The sequence below is a fragment of the Pecten maximus genome, chromosome 1 (assembly GCF_902652985.1).
Source record: "Pecten maximus chromosome 1, xPecMax1.1, whole genome shotgun sequence".
Lineage (NCBI taxonomy): Eukaryota > Metazoa > Mollusca > Bivalvia > Pectinida > Pectinidae > Pecten > Pecten maximus.
The window spans coordinates 7,102,525-7,125,459 of record NC_047015.1 but is presented as its reverse complement, the minus strand read 5'-3'; the positions used below and the strand labels follow the sequence as shown (position 1 = coordinate 7,125,459).

Here is a 22,935-nt window from a genome sequence, read left to right as displayed (position 1 = left end):
TAGAAATAAAACAAATAATAGTCAAAAATGTGATTTCCCTATATAAACTATAGTAAAGTTTACCCCCTCCCCAGGGGCAAACGTGAGACCCCAGGGTCATGAAATTCACAATTTTGGTAAAGCACCTTAAGACCCTTCCATCTATGAAGAGTATTTGATTCTACCATATCTGAGAGTAGAGAAGAAGATTTTTGAAATTTTAGTCAATTTGACCCTTTTTGGCCCCGCCCTACAGCCCCTGGGGGTCAATTAGGGCCAACATGTACATACCATCAAAGTGTCATCCCATGCTGATAATTTGATACAAGTTAGAATGAATTCCAATACAAATCCAACAAATAATAGTCAAAAATGTGATTTCCCTATATAAACTATAGTAAAGTTTATCCCCTCCCCAGGGGCAAACGTGAGACCCCAGGGTCATGCAATTCACAATTTTAGTAAAGCACCACAAGACCCTTTCATCTATAAAGAGTGTTCGACTCCACCATATCTGAGAGTAGAGAAGAAGATTTTTGAAGTTGTAGTCAATTTGACCCTTTTTGGCCCCACCCCTCAGGCCCCTGGGGGGTGGGGACCATATAATTCACAGTTTTGGTTGACCTTCAGCCATACAAAACTTTCTGCCAAATTTCATTGAATTTTGCTAAGTGGTTTTGGAGAAGAAGTCGAAAATGTAAAAAGTTTACGGTCGAACGACGCACGACGCACGACGACGGACAAAAGGCGATTAGAATAGGTCACTTGAGACTTTGTCTCAGGTAACCTAAAAATCAAAGTCAAATTTGTGAAGAAGATTTTTGAAGTTTAAGTCAATTTTTTACCCTACCCCTCAGGCCCCTTCGGGATGGGGACAATATAATTCACAATTTTGGTTGATGTTTAGCCATAGAAGCTTCCTGCCAAATTTCACTGAATTTGGTAATCAGACCAATGTGAGTAACTTGAAAGGGCTGGACATACCATCTCATTTAAGTGACTCATGCTCCAAGTATGAAGTCCCAATGTGGAAATTGTAGGAGATAGAGCCCGAACAAGATAATGCATGGAAGAACGGCTGGACACAATGCAAAACTATAGTCCCCTCCAGGATTCCGGTGGGGGACTAATAACTAAATGAGTTAGCTACAGTCTACCCTCGTTATACCGCCACCTTTTGTTCTTGTTGTAATTGGCGGTATAAAGAGGGTGGCTGTATTATCGAATTTGACAACAAAAATGCAGGAATCCAATGTCTTATATTGTGATCAAATCAGAAAACACAAACATTTCAATTTCAGGTACTGAACAGTAAAAGTGTCTAAATAAGGTTATTGTTTTTGTAGTTTGGTAAAAAAAATCACTGATATGCTTTTGTCGCATATTGTCTGTGATAATTTCCGATATTTTTTTTTGAAATCATTCTGCAAGAGTCTATTTCTAATTCTGTTGTTTTGTCCGACGTTTCTAGAAATCGCATTACCGTTTCTATAGCGGCTTTTGCCTCTGTTCCGCTTGGAATATGTTGTGGTTCGTCATAGTCAGTGTCAAGGTCACTGTTGTCAAAACTTGTAACGGAGTCAGTGATGTCGCTTTCTGTCTGAACTTCGGTAATTTCTCTTTGTTTATCGGCGTCAACAAATTGTCAGACAGTCAGTCGTACTCATACACAATGTGAGTAGAATCCATAACTTGTTTTATTACAAAACAAACATTCCTCTTGTCAATACCGATGACGATTCGATCAGCGAATAGAATCACTGAAGCGTAACTTCACCTGTGCTTGAATGGGGAAGTACCTGTATCTAAAAATAGAACACTAAAGAGTTCCACGGCGATTAAAACATGGCGGTGAAATCGAGGGAAATATACAGTGATTCGGCACATTTGTTCTTGAAAGCATATGGCGGATGGCGGTATGCGAGGGTGGCGGACTTAACGGGGGAATTAAAGAGTGCAAAAATCCGTTCTAGGGGACAAGGTGGCAGTATGCGAGGGTGGCGGTATTATCGAGTGGCGATAGGTCGAGGGATTACTGTATATATATAGTCTCTCTATACATAGAACTAAAGGACAGAACTAATTACACCAACTGCTTCACGGTTCATTCAGGTTATGGTGCTTAAAAAGTAAACGTAAATTACCTTTCCTGATTCCTTTCTTAATGGTCTCTAAAAATGACAGGCAACATATTTTAAAGATATATCAGTGATGCCCAAAACATTTTTCAACCATTAAGTTCGTTGAAATTACATCTCCCAATTTCCTGAATACATTGAATCCTGTTCCTTAATTTGAAGACTTTTCCAAAATATCTGGGAGATTCATTAACAGCAAATAGCAATGTTTTTTTCATAAATCAGTGGATGATAACTCAATCACTAAGTTTGATGATAGTATAAATATTTATGGCAGTAATTGCATACAAACAGCAGGAATTTTTTTTTTCAATCCCAAAGTATGGGCTCATACCTGGTAAAATACCATAGTTATTCATTTTTCAAAGAAAGATGTACAAAAAACAAGAGATCCCAGAGGGATCTTGGCGCCCACCATTGAATGATCTTTATAGGTTCCATGTCAGATGGAACTTTTCTCTACTTTTCCCTTCCTCAAAGTCTTACTAATCTGTGTAAATTCAGAAACAGCCCTCTAGTACTTTTCAAACAAGGGGAACCTATATATAAAATTTAAAATTTAGTGATAATGGCTGTCTGTCGGCCATGTTGTTTTCGGATTGGTCCCAAAATGCAACACCAGGGACCAAGGGGAACCTACATATGAAATTTGAGAAAGATCCCTTCAGCACTTTCTGAGAAATAGCGATAACAAGAATTGTTTACGGACGGACGGACGGACCACGGACCACGGACGCAGGGCGATTTGAATAGCCCACCATCTGATGATGGTGGGCTAAAAACATTAATAGAATATTCCACAGTATTGGTATAAGACAACTCAGTGTAGAATGGTTCTTTACCTGCTCCTGGGGTTGTTGTTGTTGTTGTTGTGAAACCTGTAAATGATAAAAATTACAAATTATTAAGAAACTACAACCATCAAGTACATAAACAAATTTTCACCTATAATAAATAATTGTATTTTGCAGGGCTCGGCCATGGCGCCTTATATTCACCATTGGTAACCAGTTATTGACCTATAAGGCGCCTGCCTGGGCACTAAAAAAATTGTGTAATTTGCAATTTGGATAGTCTTTCAAAGGTTGTAGTCAATGCAAAAATGACTTTCACCATCGAAAAAGTTACAGAGAGTTGTTATACTGATCTGAAGAATTAATTTAAAACTAATGAAAAATATTTTTAAAAATAATTTAATTTTAATTTAAAACAACTAGGCCAGGTGACTAACTTTTCCGATTGGTGCCCAGATTTTATGACTTGGTAACTAAATAGGCCACCTGGTAAAAATATCCACTTTTAGCCCTGTTTTGGCTTTTTGATACCTGCTTTGACACTGCCAAAATAAACATGCTAATTTACGTCTACAATGTCATCAGGATAACTATACATCAAGCCTTATTACTATGAACAATTTTTTAAAATAATACATATAGATAAACATAACAAGAGCTGTTGGAGAACAGCATAGCTCGTCTCGCAAATGTTTGTCAATAAATAATTAAAATATATTAATTGGAATGGTTTCCCAAATTGCATTAATAATATTTATATTGTTTACTTGATCAGATTATGCTTTGTGAATTCATGCAATTTTCAAAACCATACGAATTTGTATATATATAAATTATTTATTGACAAGCATTCGGGAGACAAGCTATGCTGTTGTAGATTAAATGAATATATTAAATACAAATGTAATTGCTTTTGGACATATTTCTTCAATTTTTTGACAAAATATTATCCTGATGAGAGTTGTCTCCCTTGAAAAATGTGGATCGGTATAAATTGTCTATTGTGAGCATTTTCACATTGTTTTATTTTCAGTTTCACCCCAAGAAGGGATAGTGTAACTCCATAGGGACTCTTTTACCAAATATCAGCACCCTAGTACAATCATAAAGTGATGTGTTAAATAGCTTTCAACATTTGCACCTTTTTTTTTTTTAAATGTGTTTTTTTCCCCAAAAAAATATTTCAGTTTAACTCCGGCAAGGGATAGTTTAACCCCCACAGGGAACCTAATACCATGTATTACTATGCCTTTCAACACTCACAATATAAACTTAACACAAAGTCCAAAGATTTAAAAACAAAAACAAAAAAACACAGATTTAAAAAGAAAAAAACCAGGAAGGGATTGCCTTACTCCATAGGGACTCTATTGCCAAATATCAGCACCCTAGTACAATTATAAAGTGATGTATTAAAACCTCTTAACAATTGCACCAAAAACTTAACGCAGAAATATTCTAAGTCCAAAAATTTGAAAATTCTGGTTTTTCCCCCAAAAAATCTTTTAGTTTAACTCTGGCAGGGGATAGTCTAACCCCAGAGGGACTCTATTGCCAATTATCAGCACCCTAGTACAATTATGAAGTGGTGTATTAATACCTTTCAACACTTGCACCAAAAACTTAACGCAAAAATTTTCTAAGTCCAAAAATTTTCAAAAATCTGTTTTTTTTCCAAAAAATCTTTTAGTTTAACTCTGGCAGGGGATAGTTTGACCCCCACAGGGACCATATTACCATAAATTACTATGCCTTTCAACACTTGCACCAAAAATTTAACATTTGGAAAACCAACGCCGACCCCGGAGTGACGACATAAGCTCTCACTCTTCTTCGAAGAGACGAGCTAAAAAGCAAACTGGTGTCACTTTGTCTAAATATTTTTTCAAAGTTTTAATCAGTCGCTGTTTTCAATGATTCTTTTCCCCACATACTGCATATTATGTACTGTAAATATGGTTATCTTTGCAGGGGGTTCATTTCGCGATTTGGATATGTGAACTATACACGTGGGGGTAATTTTCACGGTCAATCCACCTTAGTTTGTAGTTCGAGATTACACAAATTGATATCAAAATTATACCGTATATTTACAGACTATAGATCCCCACATACTGTACAGACTATAGATCCCCACATACTGTATACTGTACAGACTATAGATCTCCACATACTGTACATACTATAGATCCCCACATACTGTATACTGTACAGACTATAGATCCCCACATACTGTATACTGTACAGACTATATATCCCCACATACTGTATACTGTACATACTATAGATCCCCACATACTGTATACTGTACATACTATAGATCCCCACATACTGTATACTGTACATACTATAGATCCCCACATACTGTATACTGTACGGACTATAGATCTCCACATACTGTATACTGTACGGACTATAGATCCCCACATACTGTATACTGTACAGACTATAGATCCCCACATACTGTATACTGTACAGACTATATATCCCCACATACTGTACATGTACAGACTACAGACCCCCACATACTGTATACTGTACAGACTACAGATCCCCACATACTGTATACTGTACAGACTAGATCCCCACATACTGTATACTGTACATACTATAGATCCCCCACATACTGTATACTGTACAGACTATAGATCCCCACATACTGTATACTGTACAGACTATAGATCCCCACATACTGTATACTGTACAGACTATAGATCCCCACATACTGTATACTGTACATACTATAGATCCCCACATACTGTATACTGTACAGACTATAGATCCCCACATACTGTATACTGTACATACTATATATCCCCACATACTGTATACTGTACATACTATATATCCCCACATACTGTACATGTACAGACTATATATCCCCACATACTGTATACTGTACAGACTATAGATCCCCACATACTGTATACTGTACATACTATAGATCCCCACATACTGTATACTGTACAGACTATAGATCCCCACATACTGTATACTGTACAGACTATAGATCCCCACATACTGTATACTGTACAGATTATAGATCCCCATATACTGTACATGTACAGACTATAGATCCCCACATACTGTACAGACTATAGATCCCCACATACTGTATACTGTACAGACTATAGATCCCCACATACTGTATACTGTACAGACTATAGATCCCCACATACTGTATACTGTACAGACTATAGATCCCCACATACTGTATACTGTACAGGTTATAGATCCCCACATACTGTATACTGTACAGACTATAGATCCCCACATACTGTATACTGTACAGACTATAGATCCCCATATACTGTACATGTACAGACTATAGATCCCCACATACTGTATACTGTACATACTATAGATCCCCACATACTGTATACTGTACAGACTATAGATCCCCACATACTGTATACTGTACAGACTATAGATCCCCACATACTGTATACTGTACAGACTATAGATCCCCACATACTGTATACTGTACAGACTATAGATCCCCATATACTGTACATGTACAGACTATATATCCCCACATACTGTACATGTACAGACTATAGATCCCCACATACTGTATACATACAGACTATATATCCCCACATACTGTATACTGTACAGACTATAGATCCCCACATACTGTATACTGTACAGACTTTAGATCCCCACATACTGTATACTGTACAGACTATAGATCCCCACATACTGTATACTGTACAGACTATAGATCCCCACATACTGTATACTGTACAGACTATAGATCCCCACATACTGTATACTGTACAGACTATAGATCCCCACATACTGTATACTGTACAGATTATAGATCCCCACATACTGTATACTGTACAGACTACAGATCCCCACATACTGTATACATACAGACTGTATACTGTACAGACTATAGATCCCCACATACTGTATACTGTACAGACTATAGATCCCCACATACTGTATACTGTATAGACTATAGATCCCCACATACTGTATACTGTACAGACTATAGATCCCCACATACTGTATACTGTACAGACTATAGATCCCCACATACTGTATACTGTACAGACTATAGATCTCCACATACTGTATACTGTACAGACTATAGATCCCCACATACTGTATACTGTACAGACTATAGATCCCCACATACTGTATACTGTACAGACTATAGATCCCCACATACTGTATATGTACATACTACAGATCCCCACATACTGTATACTGTACATACTACAGATCCCCACATTCTGTATATGTAAAGAATGTTTAGCACTCAGCAAGAGTATATAAAATGCAAGTACCTCATAATTAAGTGCTCTCATTTGAAAATTAGTGATTCATAAAGTTAACGTCCTTGAAATTGTTCATATACATGATATTTGTATAGATGTTCTTTAAACAGAAATTTTTGGACTACATACTTATATTAAATGCAAGTCTGCTAGTAAATTAGGTGGGAAATTAATAAGCCTATGCCTTTTCTCTTCACATATGTATTTTTAAGATATGAATGATAAAGTGCTGTGTGTGCAGCCCTATAGTGCTAAATTAGAACATAAGTTAACCTACCTATGTTTACTTATCCCCTCCACATGAATCATAAGTGATGAAACCAAAGGCTTCAATGTTAACACCAACATTGAAGTGTAATGTTTTTATTGGCCCACAATAAATATATACATACCTCTGTTTTTTCCTTCAATATAATGGTTTCTGTACGGCTGACAGAAGCCTGTTTGTGATAATTTACAAGCTTGTTGATTGATGAAAACTTTACAACCCACAAGAAAAAACTTCCAAGTGCATCTCGCAAGATTTTAAAATGCTGTACAGAATCTCTAAATCTGAAAAAAATGGGAAATTAAAAGTAGGTCAGATTTAAGTACCAAGGTAATATACATAAACTTTAAATATCAAAACATGAGACCCAAGAGCCTTAACAGTCATCTGATTCTAAAGGTCACTTCAGGTGACCTAAAAAGTCCCAGTATAAAACAATAAGAGTCAAATGGGCCATAACGGTCATCTGACTAAATTATTGGTGATTGTGTACTTCATTGAATATCAAATAGAAAGAGACCCTATGGGCCTAAATCGCTGATTGGCATGGAGTTTTTGGTAGAGAAGTTGTCTGAAGACTTGAGTCATGTAATCTTAAAAGGAGGTCAAGGTTATTCATTTGAACAAGCTTGGTACCCCTTCACCCAAGCATGTTACAGGTCTAATATCAAAGGGCCAAAGGCCCTGAGAAACGTCAAGGTCTTAGGTCATATAATAAGAAATTTAAAATTGGATTTTATAGTCAGACAGCTACATTTGTATCAGATGAAATGTCTTAATATGATTATTCCTATTCTATATATATTCAATAAAACATGTATTTATGTTCTTTCCCTATTTCTTTAATGTTTGTTGAAGATTATTGTTATACTTCAGAATCAGTAAAGCTGCTTGTAAACTTTGAAAAAAAATCAACTGAATGACAAATCGGTCTATTAACAGTTACATGTACAACCAGAGATAAAATACAAGATGTACACAGCCGAAGTTTTTTATTTACACTATAAGATGTTAATTAGGCCTAGCAAACATGTATTTTATGAGCCTTAGTAACATCGAAAATGCAAATATTTTACCTCCAATTGAACACAGGCATTTGAAGTTTTGACTGTAAACTGAGATATAATACCATATAAAAAATAAGGGTATTTATATCTCAGTTTACAGTCAGAACTTCAAACGCCTGTGGATAGAAAACTGTGGTCGTGCTGTCGGTCACGCTGTCCGACGAGACAAACAAGATGCCAGTACATCAGTCACGGATCATAATCGTTAGATTCTTTTCAAATTAACAAATAATAATCTTATTTAATAAAATCCTCATGAAAAATGGCAATGTAGTTTGTTTTAACTTGCCTTCAATTCCTGTTGATATTTCTTGCTTATTCTAGCGACATACAAATATGAAAATGCGAACGGCCGCTGGTTTAGTTCCATTAGACATGACCGCCATTTTGGCCGATTAGTGATGATCACGTGATTAGTCACGTGACAGCTGAAGTAATCCTGTGGAATGTTTGGCTGCAAAGCTATTTATAGAATTGTAAACATTTGACTATGTAAACGTGGTTGGTTTTAGGCTTATATGAAATGTTCCTGCACTCTAGATGAACATATGAGTCTAAGACATGTTGATAGTTTCTCTATGGACGCATGTAAATTTCAACGACGATCAAACTGATGTTTTTATTTTCGTTTTCAAGGCAGGATTGAGACAAAACTACGTAATCCTACGCCAACAAAATTGCATATACTGGTGAGAAAAATGTTATACCTATAATCTGAAATAGTTTAGAACACCAAACATTCATATTTCATTTTAAATAATTGCAGTAAACACGGGAAGCATTGATTAAATCGTGTCAAAAATTGCTGTCAAAATAGGAACTATATTAAGCTGTATTACAGAAAAGAGAAGTTGTTAGCCGGAAACAAAAGTGTCACTAACAAAATTTACCCACCACGACTATAACGGCAGGTGCCAAAGGCATCCTGACGTTAATAAAGTCCCTGGGCCTATTGGTTATTGAGAAGAAGTCATTTGAAGATTTTAGCCTATTTGACCCCTGTGACCTTGAATGTAGGTCAAGGTCATCCATCCATTTGAACAAACTTGGTAGCCCTTCCAGGGCAGGAAGAAAATTTTCAGCATCACTGGTCCTTAGGGCAAGTTTAGGTTCAAAAGAACTTGCCCAAAGGTGAAACATAGTGGTCCAATTAAACTGAATTAGTAATATCTTTAATTACTCTAAGGGAAAGGTAAAAATTTTGAGAAATTTTCCACTTGCCAATCGGGCAAGTAGTCACCAATATTTACTTGCCCCAGACCAAATCTACTAGCCCTGGGCCATCAGACCTGGGTTTTTTCTCGCCCTGCCTTCATCCCAGCATGCTACATATTTAATATTGGGTCTCTGGGCCTTTTGGTTATCAAGAAGAAGTCATTTAAATTTTTTTGTTATATTTGACCCCTGTGACCTAGAATGAAGGTCAAGGTCATCCATTTTAACAAACTTGGTAGCCATTCATCCCAGCATGCTACAGACCTAATATCGTTAAATTGTTTACGACGCACAACGCTGGACAAAAGGCGAGATAGGTGACCTAACAATGACCACTATTGCTAACTATTGATACCCTCTAGGCGTGATTGCTATGGTCATGTGATATTACCTAAAGTTACAGCACGAGATTTGAATAGGATTTTGTTTGGTTTAAAGCTTAATTCAGAATACTCAAAATTACATCAAAAAGTGATAAGAATAGGTCACTTGAGACTTTAAATTGTCATTCATGCAAAGTCCTGGTACTACGAAGGTGATATTTGAATTATAAGATAAAAAATATGGGAATCATGCATGGTGGCCATGCTGAAAATTTATTAACTTATCATTTAGAATAGAAATATTTTGTCATGACCTTCCACTAGTCATTCCAAGCTAGTTTCACCAGTATCTGATGATACACAACAGATGATGCCAGACATTTGATACACGGCAGATATTGATACACAACAAATGATGCCCACAAATTCAATATAGGTGAGCTGAAATGTTATATCTGACTGCAACAAGTGTGGTTGGAATATTTCAATCATGATTTTAATTTGAGATAAATCTTAAAGAAAGACTTTAGTCAGTAAATGTGAGAAATGTTTCTCGTTGCAATGATAAAGAAACTATAATTTTAAATTTTCTATATTTATTGTATATGTACGTATCTTAATTACCAGAATGACATTGTATCTTAATTACCATAATGACATTGAATCTTGATTACCTGATTGGCATTGTATTTTGATTATTTGAATGTGAAATTAAATGTTGATTATCTCATTAAAATTGTATTTTTATTACTTGATTGAATGTGTATTTTTAATTATCTCATTAGCATTGTATTTTGATTACATAATTAACATTGTATTTTATTACCTGATTGACATAATATTTTGATTACCTGACTGACAAAGAGAAATCTTCTGGTGCACTTTCACTTTTCCTGATGAGAAAATTTCCTTCATGAGCATTTCTACCCCGAAGTTTCTCTTCTGCTTCGCTTCTCTTAATTTTCCCCTCATACCAACTAGGAAAAGAAGAAAAGTAATGGTAATCAAGATTACAGAAATACAGTATTTTCTATATGATTTGTAGCATACTGGTAAACAAAGTACATGTCGGGTGTTATGGTTCTATTTCGCCCTCAGAATTGCGAGTGTAGGTCATTAAGTACGCTCTGTGTTTCAACATGGAAGTAGGCCCTATGTTTCAACTTCGGCGTTTCCATCGGTCACCACTGACGAGGGCGTTTCCATAGGTCACCACTGACCAGGGCATGGCGAGTGTAGGAGGTAAGATCTGTTTGTATATGTAACCATAAATATTCACTACTGTCTGTGTATGTAACCATTCATATCCACTACTGTCTGTGTATGTAACCATTCCTATTCACTACTGTCTGTATATGTAACCATTCATATTCACTACTGTCTGAGTATGTAACCATTCATATTCACTATTGTCTGTGTATGTAACCATTCATATTCACTATCGTCTGTGTATGTAACCATTCATATTCAGTACTGTCTGTGTATGTAACCATTCATATTCACTATCGTCTGTGTATGTAACCATTCATATTCACTATCGTCTGTATATGTAACCATTCATATTCACTATCGTCTGTGTATGTAACCATTCATATTCAGTACTGTGTTTGTAGGTAACCATTCATATTCACTACCGTCTATGTATGTAACCATTCCTATTCACTACTGACTGTGTATGTAACCATTCATATTCAGTACTGTCTGTGTATGTAACCATTCCTATTCACTACTGTCTGTGTATGTAACCATTCATATTCACTACTGTCTGTGTATGTAACCATTCATATTCACTACCGTCTGTATATGTAACCATTCCTATTCAGTACTGTCTGTGTATGTAACCATTCATATTCAGTACTGTCTGTATATGTAACCATTCCTATTCACTACTGTCTGTGCATATAAACATTCATATTCACTACCGTCTGTGTATGTAACCATTCATATTCACTACTGTCTGTGTATGTAACCATTCATATTCACTACCGTCTGTGTATGTAACCATTCCTATTCAGTATTGTCTGTGTATGTAACCATTCGTATTCAGTACTGTATGTGTATGTAACCATTCATATTCACTACCGTCTGTATATGTAACCATTCCTATTCACTACTGTCTGTGCATATAACCATTCATATTCACTACTGACTGTGTATGTAACTATTCATATTCACTACTGTCTGTGTATGTAACAATTCATATTCACTACCGTCTGTGTATGTAACCATTCCTATTCACTACCGTCTGTGTATGTAACCATTCATATTCACTACTGTCTGTGTATGCAACCATCCATATTCACTACCGTCTGTATATGTAACCATTCATATTCACTACCATCTGTATATGTAACCATTCATATTCACTACCGTCTGTATGTAACCATTCATATTCACTACCATGTGTGTATGTAACCATTCATATTCACTATCGTCTGTGTATTTAACCATTCATATTCACTACTGTCTGTGTATATAACCATTCATATTCACTATCGTCTGTGTATGTAACCATTCATATTCACTACCGTCTGTGTATGTAACCATTCGTATTAATTCACTACCGTCTGTGTATTTAACCATTCATATTCACTACATTCTGTATATGTAACCATTCATATTCACTACTGTCTGTATATGTAAACATTCATATTCACTACTGTCTGTATATGTAACCATTAATATTCACTACTGTCCGTGTATGTAACTATTCATATTCACTACTGTCTGTGTATGTAACCATTCATATTCACTACTGTCTGTATGTAACCATTCATATTCACTACCGCCTGTGTATGTAACCATTCATATTCACTACTGTGTTTGTATGTAACCATTCATATTCACTACCATGTGTGTATGTAACCATTCATATTCACTACCGTCTGTGTATGTAACCATTCATATTCATTACCATGGGTGTATGTAACCATTCATATTCACTACTGTCCGTGTATGTAACTATTCCTATTCAGTACTGTCTGTGTATGTAACCATTCATATTCACTACTGTCTGTGTATGTAACCATTCATATTCACTACCGCCTGTGTATGTAACCATTCATATTCACTACCGTCTGTACATGTAACCATTCATATTCACTACTGTCTGTGTATGTAACAATTCATATTCAGTACTGTCTGTGTATGTAACCATTCATATTCAGCACTGTCTGTGTATGTAACCATTCCTATTCACTACTGTCTGTGTATGTAACCTTTCATATTAATTCACTACTAACTGTGTATGTAACCATTCATATTCACTACTGTCTGTGTATGTAACTATTCATATTCAGTACTGTCTGTGTATGTAACCATTCATATTCACTACTGTCTGTATGTAACAATTCATATTCACTACTGTCTGTGTATGCAACAATTTATATTAATTCACTACTGACTGTGTATGTAACCATTCCTATTCAGTATTGTCTGTGTATGTAAACATTCCTATTCAGTACTGTCTGTGTATGTAACCATTCATATTCACCACTAACTGTGTATGTAACTATTCATATTCAGTACTGTCTGTGTATGTAACCATTCATATTCACTACTAACTGTGTATGTAACTATTCATATTCAGTACTGTCTGTGTATGTAACCATTCATATTCACTACTGTCTGTATGTAACAATTCATATTCACTACTGTCTGTGTATGCAACAATTTATATTAATTCACTACTGACTGTGTATGTAACCATTCCTATTCAGTATTGTCTGTGTATGTAAACATTCCTATTCAGTACTGTCTGTGTATGTAACCATTCATATTCACTACTGTCTGTGTATGTAACCATTCATATTCAGTACTGTCTGTGTATGTAACCATTCATATTCACTACCATCTGTATATGTAACCATTCATATTCACTACTGTCTGTATATATAACCATTCCTATTCACTACTGTCTGTGTATATAACCATTCATATTCACTACCATCTGTATATGTAACCATTCATATTCACTACTGTCTGTGTATGTAACCATTCATATTCACTACTGTCTGTGTATGTAACCATTCATATTCACTACTGTCTGTATATGTAACCATTCCTATTCACTATTGTCTGTGTATGTAACCATTCATATTCACTACTGACTGTATATGTAACCATTCCTATTCACTACCGTCTGTGTATGTAACCATTCATGTAACAGCTCATATGTTTATCTTAACTTCAAATACAAATATAACACTCCACAAACAATATTACACTCCACAAACAATATAACACTCCACAAACACAATATAACACTCCACAAACAATATAACACTCCACAAACACAATTATAACACTCCACAAACAATATAACACTCCACAAACACAATTATAACACTCCACAAACACAATATAACACTCCACAAACGATATAACACTCCACAAACAATATAACACTCCACAAACAATATGACACTCCACTAACAATATAACACTCCACAAACAATATAACACTCCACAAACACAATTATAACACTCCACAAACAATATGACACTCCACAAACAATATAACACTCCACAAACAATACAACACTCCACAAACAATATAACACTCCACAAACAATATGACACTCCACAAACAATATGACACTCCACAAACAATATAACACTCCACAAACAATATAACACTCCACAAACACATTATAACACTCCACAAACAATATAACACTCCACAAACACATTATAACACTCCACAAACAATATAACACTCCACAAACACAATATAACACTCCACAAACACAATTATAACACTCCACAAACACAATTATAACACTCCACAAACAATATAACACCCCACAAACACAATTATAACACTCCACTAACACAATTATAACACTCCACAAACACAATTATAACACTCCATAAACACAACTATAACACTCCACAAACAATATATTACTCCACTAACAATGTAACACTCCACAAACATAATTATAACACTCCACAAACACAATTATAACACTCCACAAACACAATTATAACACTCCACAAACAATATAACACTCCACAAACACAGTTATAACACTCCACAAACACAATATAACACTCCACAAACAATATAACACTCCACAAACAATATAACACTCCACAAACAATGACACTCCATAAACACAATTATAACACTCCATAAACACAATTATAACACTCCACAAACACAATATAACACTCCACAAACAATATAACACTCCACAAACAATATAACACTCCACAAACAATATAACACTCCACAAACAATATAACACTCCACAGACAATATAACAATTCACAAACAATATAACACTCCACAAACAATATAACACTCCACAAACAATACAACACTCCACAAACAATATAACACTCCACAAACAATATAACACTCCACAGACAATATAACACTCCACAAACACAATTATAACACTCCAGAACAATATGACACTCCACAAACACAATTATAACACTCCACAAACAATATAACACTCCACAAACAATACAACACTCCACAAACAATACAACACTCCACAAACAATATAACACTCCACAAACAATATAACAATCCACAAACAATATAACACTCCACAAACAATATAACACTCCACAAACACAATTATAACACTCCACAAACACAATTATAACACTCCACAAACACAATTATAACACTCCACAAACACAATTATAACACTCCACAAACACAAAATAACACTCCACAAACAATATAACACCCCACAAACACAATTATAACACAAAAGCATACCTGTGTGGCATCATTTGTACGTAATTCTTTGGAATCAACCCTTTTTTCTCTGATGGAGAACTTGAATGCAAAGCAGGCCACCAGTTCTCATCACAATGTTGGTCTATTACCTTGAAATAGTAAAACAAATACATTTCATACATGTTATCACTTTTGTCATGAATACAACAAAGCCCCAGATCATTCTTCATTGAAAACACAAAGAATTCCAAAGCAGTGGATGTGTACGTGTTGTGTGTTCCCAATTGATTGTAAGATTGTATGTGTGTCATCTGTGCCCACTTTATTGACAGAGTGTATGTGTGTCAGGTGTATCCACTTTATTGATAGTGTGTATATATGTCGTGTGTTCCCACTTTATTGATAGAGTGTATGTGTGTCACCTGTGCCCACTTTATTCACAGTGTATGTGCGTCACCTGTGCCCACTTTATTGATAGAGTGTATTTGTCTCACCTGTGCCCACTTTATTGATAGCGTTTATGTGTGTCACCTGTGCCAACCTTATTGACAGTGTATTTGTGTCATCTGTGCCCACTTTATTGATAGTGTATGTGTGTCACCTGTGCCAACCTTATTGACAGTGTATTTGTGTCATCTGTGCCCACTTTATTGATAGTGTATTTGTGTCACATGTGTCGTGTACATGTGTATCCACTTTATTGATAGAGTGTATGTGTCACCTGTGCCCACTTTATTGACAGTGTATGTGTGTTATCTGTGCCCACCTTATTGATTGAGTGTATGTGTGTCACCTGTGCCCACTTTATTGACAGTGTATGTGTGTCATATGTGCCCACTTTATTGATAGCGTGTATTTGTGTCACCTGTGCCCACTTTATTGATAGTGTATGTGTGTCACCTGTGCCCACTTTATTGACAGTGTATGTGTGTCATATGTGCCCACTTTATTGATAGCGTGTATTTGTGTCACCTGTGCCTACTTTATTGATAGCGTTTATGTGTGTCACCTGTGCCCACTTTATTGATAGCGTGTATATGTGTCAGGTGTATCCACTTTTTTGATAGAGTGTATTTGTGTCAGGTGTGCCCACTTTATTGACAGTGTATATGTGTCACCTGTGCCCACTTTATTGAGTGTATATGTGTCACCTGTGCCCACTTTATTGATAGCGTGTATGTGTGTCACCTGTGCCCACTTTATTGACAGTGTATGTGTGTCATCTGTGCCCACCTTATTGATAGTGTATTTGTGTCATCTGTGCCCACTTTATTGATAGAGTGATTCTGGCTATTTTTAGTAACAAAAGCTATACCTCAAATATCGTATAATAGGCGAGGTTGCGTATTATACACAAGTTTGTGGTTTTCCAGAACATGGTATTGACTTTTAAAGATATACAGTCTTTTCACGCTATATGGCTGGCACTTATGCGTACAAACTCTTCTAAGGAGGAAAAGGAAGGTCTTACAAGCAACCCTTAAGTGCTTCAGTTCACTTGTGTTGAGAAAGCTTTGAGAATTAACCAAATGGTTCGTAATCAATTAATAATGAACCCCTCTGCTATTGTTTTGATGTGTTTGATAACAGGGGATAGCTACAGAAACATTAAAAACTGATATTTCAACATGAAATTATTTGAATTATATAAAATGACTTATGATAAATGCTCATTTTTTTGCGTGAAACAGTTACAATAATATCACTTCAGGGCATCCATTAGCCCTACTCCAATAATGTTAGAGGTTTACACGACAGGAAACTTTTGACAGGCTGTCATATAACCTCTAATCACCATCGCACGTAGAACCTGTTGCTGTGACGAATGCTGGTTGTTTCGGTAACAAGTCGTTTCGGTAACAAGTCGTTTCGGTAACAAGTCGTTTCGGAAGTCCTGAAAAGTCTCGGGGTCGTTTCGGTACATACACGAGATTTTTCAGGACTTTGGTAGGACGTTTCAGTACTTAATGAAACAATGCAGATTCTACCATTTTTGTGTTTTCATTGCATTTTTAAGTGACTATAATTGCATCAACAATCTATTATTGGTATATAATGCTATAATGCTTACTAACCATGACTCGGGTCAATGTCCCTTACTACGTTTACTGTAGACTACTATGTGATAACATTAAATGATCACAAAAACAACAAAACTCTTGCTATTTTTTATTAATATCAAACAAAATACCACCCATAACAATAATATCAACAATTGATATAACTTGATGTTATAAATCAACAACAAATATGAGATGTGACTGTTAGTCACACAGCTTAATTTTACCATTGGGCCAACATTGGCATACGACGTCGTGTTTGTGCTGTTGGCCCAACAATGTAGCTTGCTATCTGGGCTATCTGGGCTGTTTCCTTCTAATCTGATATCCGTTTCATTGGTGCCGCAGTGTATGAAAGTATATATGAAAATTTCTTAGACAATATGTCTACAGAAAATTGAAATCCCATAGCCCAAGTCATTTTTCCATAGACCCATTTTGTAAACATATTGTTGAAAGTAGCATAACTGTCACACAAACGCTTCATCATCAAATAATAACACACTGTTATGGGTAAAAAAAAACTTTATTTTAAGCTCTGATTCCATATGAACATTTGTCAGAAAATATTGGAATGTTGTTTACATGGATTGTAATGTAACTCAGGACTCAAACTTTTCATAGCCATGGCATGGGGCCAAAACTTTGAAATTTTACATAGACCGACCGGGTTTTCTATAGCCTCTGGCCATCGGACCACCTTTACTTTCGAACACAGGTGCCGCCCGGATCGGGAAGGATCAGCAACACGACATATAAATGTTTGGAATGAATTCAATTATACTTAATCGATTAGAAAAAAAAGAAACATTTATATATTATAAGGATAAATGGAGCATTTCGGATTGAGTTGTTTTGGTAATTATAGGGAAATGGCATGAGAAGAAGGGGGGAGGGGGAGTTAAAACGACAATTACTGTAGAAGATGAAAAACAATCTAACTCCAGCTTTTTAAAATATTCTAGTGCCCCAATCTGTTGGTCTAAACACCCCTTATGCATTGAGAAATAGAAATAATTTTGTTATTCCTAACTATAGGCTTTCTAATACAAATTCATCCTTTTTACCTTCAACTCTTCGTCTATATTTAAATAATAATACTAATATTATATCTTCTCCTAGCTTGAGCATTTTCAAAAATGCTATTACACCAGATATACATTTTAAATATATCAAAACCTCCCAGTTATTATGGTTTTGGTGATAGGAAAATTGATATAATTCATACTAAGTTAAGGTATCAAAACAGCTCTCTCAAATATGACTTATTTCGTTTTAACCTGGTAGAAAACGTTGAATGTATTTGTGGTAACCCTTGCGAAAATGCCTTTCATTTTTTCTCAATATTTCTTTATCTCTCTATCTTTACGTATTTCTATCTTATACATGTATATATTTCTCTATCTTTACATATTTCTATACATGTATATATTTCTCTATCTCTACGTATTTCTATACATGTATATATTTCTCTATCTTTGCGTATTTCTATACATGTATATATTTCTCTATCTTTACATATTTCTATACATGTATATATTTCTCTATCTTTACATATTTCTATACATGTATATATTTCTCTATCTTTCCGTATTTCTATACATGTATATATTTCTCTATCTTCACGTATTTCTATACATGTATATATTTCTCTATCGTAACGTATTTCTATACATGTATATATTTCTCTAGCTTTACGTATTTCTATACATGTATATATTTCTCTAACTTTACGTATTTCTATACATGTATATATTTCTCTATCTTTAAGTATTGCTATACATGTATATATTTCTCTATCTCTACGTATTTCTATACATGTATATATTTCTCTAACTTTACGTATTTCTATACATGTATATATTTCTCTATCTTTACGTATTTCTATACATGTATATATTTCTCTATCTTTACGTATTTCTATACATGTATATATTTCTCTATCGTAACGTATTTCTATACATTTATATATTTCTCTATCTTTACGTATTTCTATACATTTATATATTTCTCTAACTTTACGTATTGATATACATGTATATATTTCTCTATCTTTACGTATTTCTATACATGTATATATTTCTCTATCTCTACGTATTTCTATACATGTATATATTTCTCTATCTCTACGTATTTCTATACATGTATATATTTCTCTATCTTTACGTATTTCTATACATTTATATATTTCTCTAACTTTACGTATTGATATACATGTATATATTTCTCTATCTTTACGTATTTCTATACATGTATATATTTCTCTATCTCTACGTATTTCTATACATGTATATATTTCTCTATCTCTACGTATTTCTATACATGTATATATTTCTCTAACTTTACGTATTTCTATACATGTATATATTTCTCTATCTCTACGTATTTCTATACATGTATATATTTCTCTATCTTTACGTATTTCTATACACTTATATATTTCTCTATCTTTACGTATTTCTATACATGTATATATTTCTCTATCTCTACGTATTTCTATACATGTATATATTTCTCTATCTCTACGTATTTCTATACATGTATATATTTCTCTATCTTTGCGTATTTCTATACATGTATATATTTCTCTATCGTAACGTATTTCTATACATGTATATATTTCTCTAACTTTACGTATTTCTATACATGTATATATTTCTCTATCTTTAAGTATTGCTATACATGTATATATTTCTCTATCTCTACGTATTTCTATACATGTATATATTTCTCTATCTTTATGTATTTCTATACATGTATATATTTCTCTATCTTCACGTATTTCTATACATGTATATATTTCTCTATCTTTATGTATTTCTATACATGTATATATTTCTCTATCTTCACGTATTTCTATACATGTATATATTTCTCTATCTTTACGTATTTCTATATATATTTCTCTATCTTTACGTATTTCTATATATATTTCTCTATCTTTATGTATTTCTATATGTATTTCTCCATCTTTACATATTTCTATATCTTTACATACATATTTCTCTTACTTCACATATTTCTATACCTTTACATACACTATGTATATATTTCTCCAACTTCACGTATTTCGCCGAGGGCCTATTATGATTAATTAGGAAACATCTTAGGTGGTGTACAGATGGTAAAAGTAAATGAATAAATAAATAAATAAATAATATAACTAAAAGGTTTAACAAAATAACATCGCGGGTTGATTCGATGTGATGGCAGCGCGTGCTATGTCATGAATGTTTTTGTTATTGTTTTTTACAAGGTATGTACATTTCGTCCCGCAAATCTCAGCCCAAACAGCGGGTAGCAGTGACAATATCAGGTGGCAAATCCCATATTAAAATTAGTTCGTTTTAACGATATTGAATAAATATTAAAATCATATAAATGTAATTGTGTAGAAAGGTATAATTTAGGCATTAAAAACCAAACAGAAAGGTGGTCGAAAGATCCTATTAGCGTAACGAAAACCGGGTGGCAGGTATCAGGACGACTCGTCACAAACCGACAACATGTACTCACACAACTTATTCTGCCAATCAGCTGCTGTTTCATGTGAACCAAGTCCCTAAGGAAAGTGTATTTGTGGGGCCTGTAGGGGTTGGTCTGATTAATTAACATATGGAGTGGGTATTTCCTATAAGCGAGAATAGAGATGAGTGGTATAAGGTTTGAAGAACAAACATATACATCCCTACTAAAAATAGGATGGCGTAGGACTACAGGTGGAAAAAAGGCGGGAATTCCCCAGATGGGGGTTTCCCCCGTCCGTTGTAAGGTCCTTTGATAACCCATGTGCTCCTATATGCTATGAACCTGTGCACAATATCTGTTGTGTGTGGCGAGAACATCAAACTATTATGCCATCATTTGAACTCCAAATGAATGATAGAGGCGACTAAATCTCCAGTTTTGACATATAGTGAGGAGTTTCTATTGTGAGAGTCCCTCAACTACGTAACATGTGGAGGATTATCTCTCATTCATACCGAGTGGGTAGCCGGTTTGTAGTTGGTTGATCCAATGTCTTTCCCTATTCAGGCGTTGCTGGTCATTCCAACCCCTGCAGTGGTCAATGGGGACAACCTGCATGTCATGCCATGTGTGGCTCGGCATGTTGAAATGTCTCGCTACTGGCAAGTCCTGGCATTTCTGTTTGATGGAACAACGGTGGTTATTTATCCTCAGATTCAGTGGTGTTTTGGTCTCCCCTACATACTGTATGCTACACTTGGCACACGTAATAAGGTATATTACATTGGCCGATGTGCAGGAGACTGACTGGAGGATGCGGTATTTCTGTCCATTAGTCTCACAATTGAATGAATTGGTGCTGTGAGTGTACGGACAGAGTTTACACCTCTTACTGCTACATGTCTCGAAACAGCCAGTGGCTGTAGCATGAGATGGTGAAGGTAGCTTACCACTGACTACCAAATCTTTGATGTTTTTTGGTCCGCGGTAAGCTAGTATGGGGGTTCCGGGAAAATACCCTCGAGTTTGCTTGACAACAACACGATGTGCCAGTGTTTCTGGAAGATTGTTGACAATGCGAGCATGCCGGGATGAAAGGTTACCACACAAGGTACTCTTCCAGTTTTCGGTCTGTCTTTGTATTCCAGTGTACTGGCCCTGTCCAATTCTTTCACCCTAACAATTTCACGATCTATCAGGGCTGCGCCATACCCTCTATTGAGAAGATGGGATCTAAGCTCTACACAATGACGTCTGAAGTCATCGTCGTCAGAGACGATACGCCCGATTCTCAAAATCTGGGAGTATGGAATGCTCCTTGTAGTGTGGGGTGGGTGACAACTGGACGGGTGAAGGTACTGGTGAGTGTCCGTGGGTTTACTGTATAAATTTGTGTGTATTTCTCCGTTGACAGTGTGGAACAGGTGTCCAAAAAAGTATTTTTCTCGTCGGCAGTAAACTTAATGGTCCGATGGAACTCATTCGCGAAACGAATGAATTCCTCGAAGGACTCTTTACCGGATGTCCACTTGATCTCGATGTCGTCGATGAATATAAACCAGCTGAATGGTTTCGATGGGGCTGCTATTAGTAGCCTTGACTCGAGATGGCGCATAAACACATTCGCGTAAGA

The 22,935-nt window shown here is 35.3% G+C and overlaps 1 protein-coding gene across 2 annotated transcripts in view; it reads right to left on the bottom strand.

The window, feature by feature from the left end:
- The window catches only part of LOC117323660 (growth factor receptor-bound protein 2-like), a 37,355-nt gene that overhangs the window by 12,062 nt on the left and 2,358 nt on the right, over window positions 1–22,935 (bottom strand). The window contains exons 2-6 of one of the 2 annotated variants that reach the window (XM_033878995.1): window positions 15,814–15,923; window positions 10,925–11,050; window positions 7,593–7,752; window positions 2,960–2,995; window positions 2,124–2,150 (exon numbers count right to left, since the gene is read on the bottom strand). In XM_033878995.1, the coding sequence (XP_033734886.1) occupies window positions 2,124–2,150; window positions 2,960–2,995; window positions 7,593–7,752; window positions 10,925–11,050; window positions 15,814–15,923 (459 nt within the window). The remainder of the gene's footprint in view (window positions 1–2,123; window positions 2,151–2,959; window positions 2,996–7,592; window positions 7,753–10,924; window positions 11,051–15,813; window positions 15,924–22,935) is intronic. The other variant, XM_033879003.1, reaches the window with a different exon arrangement.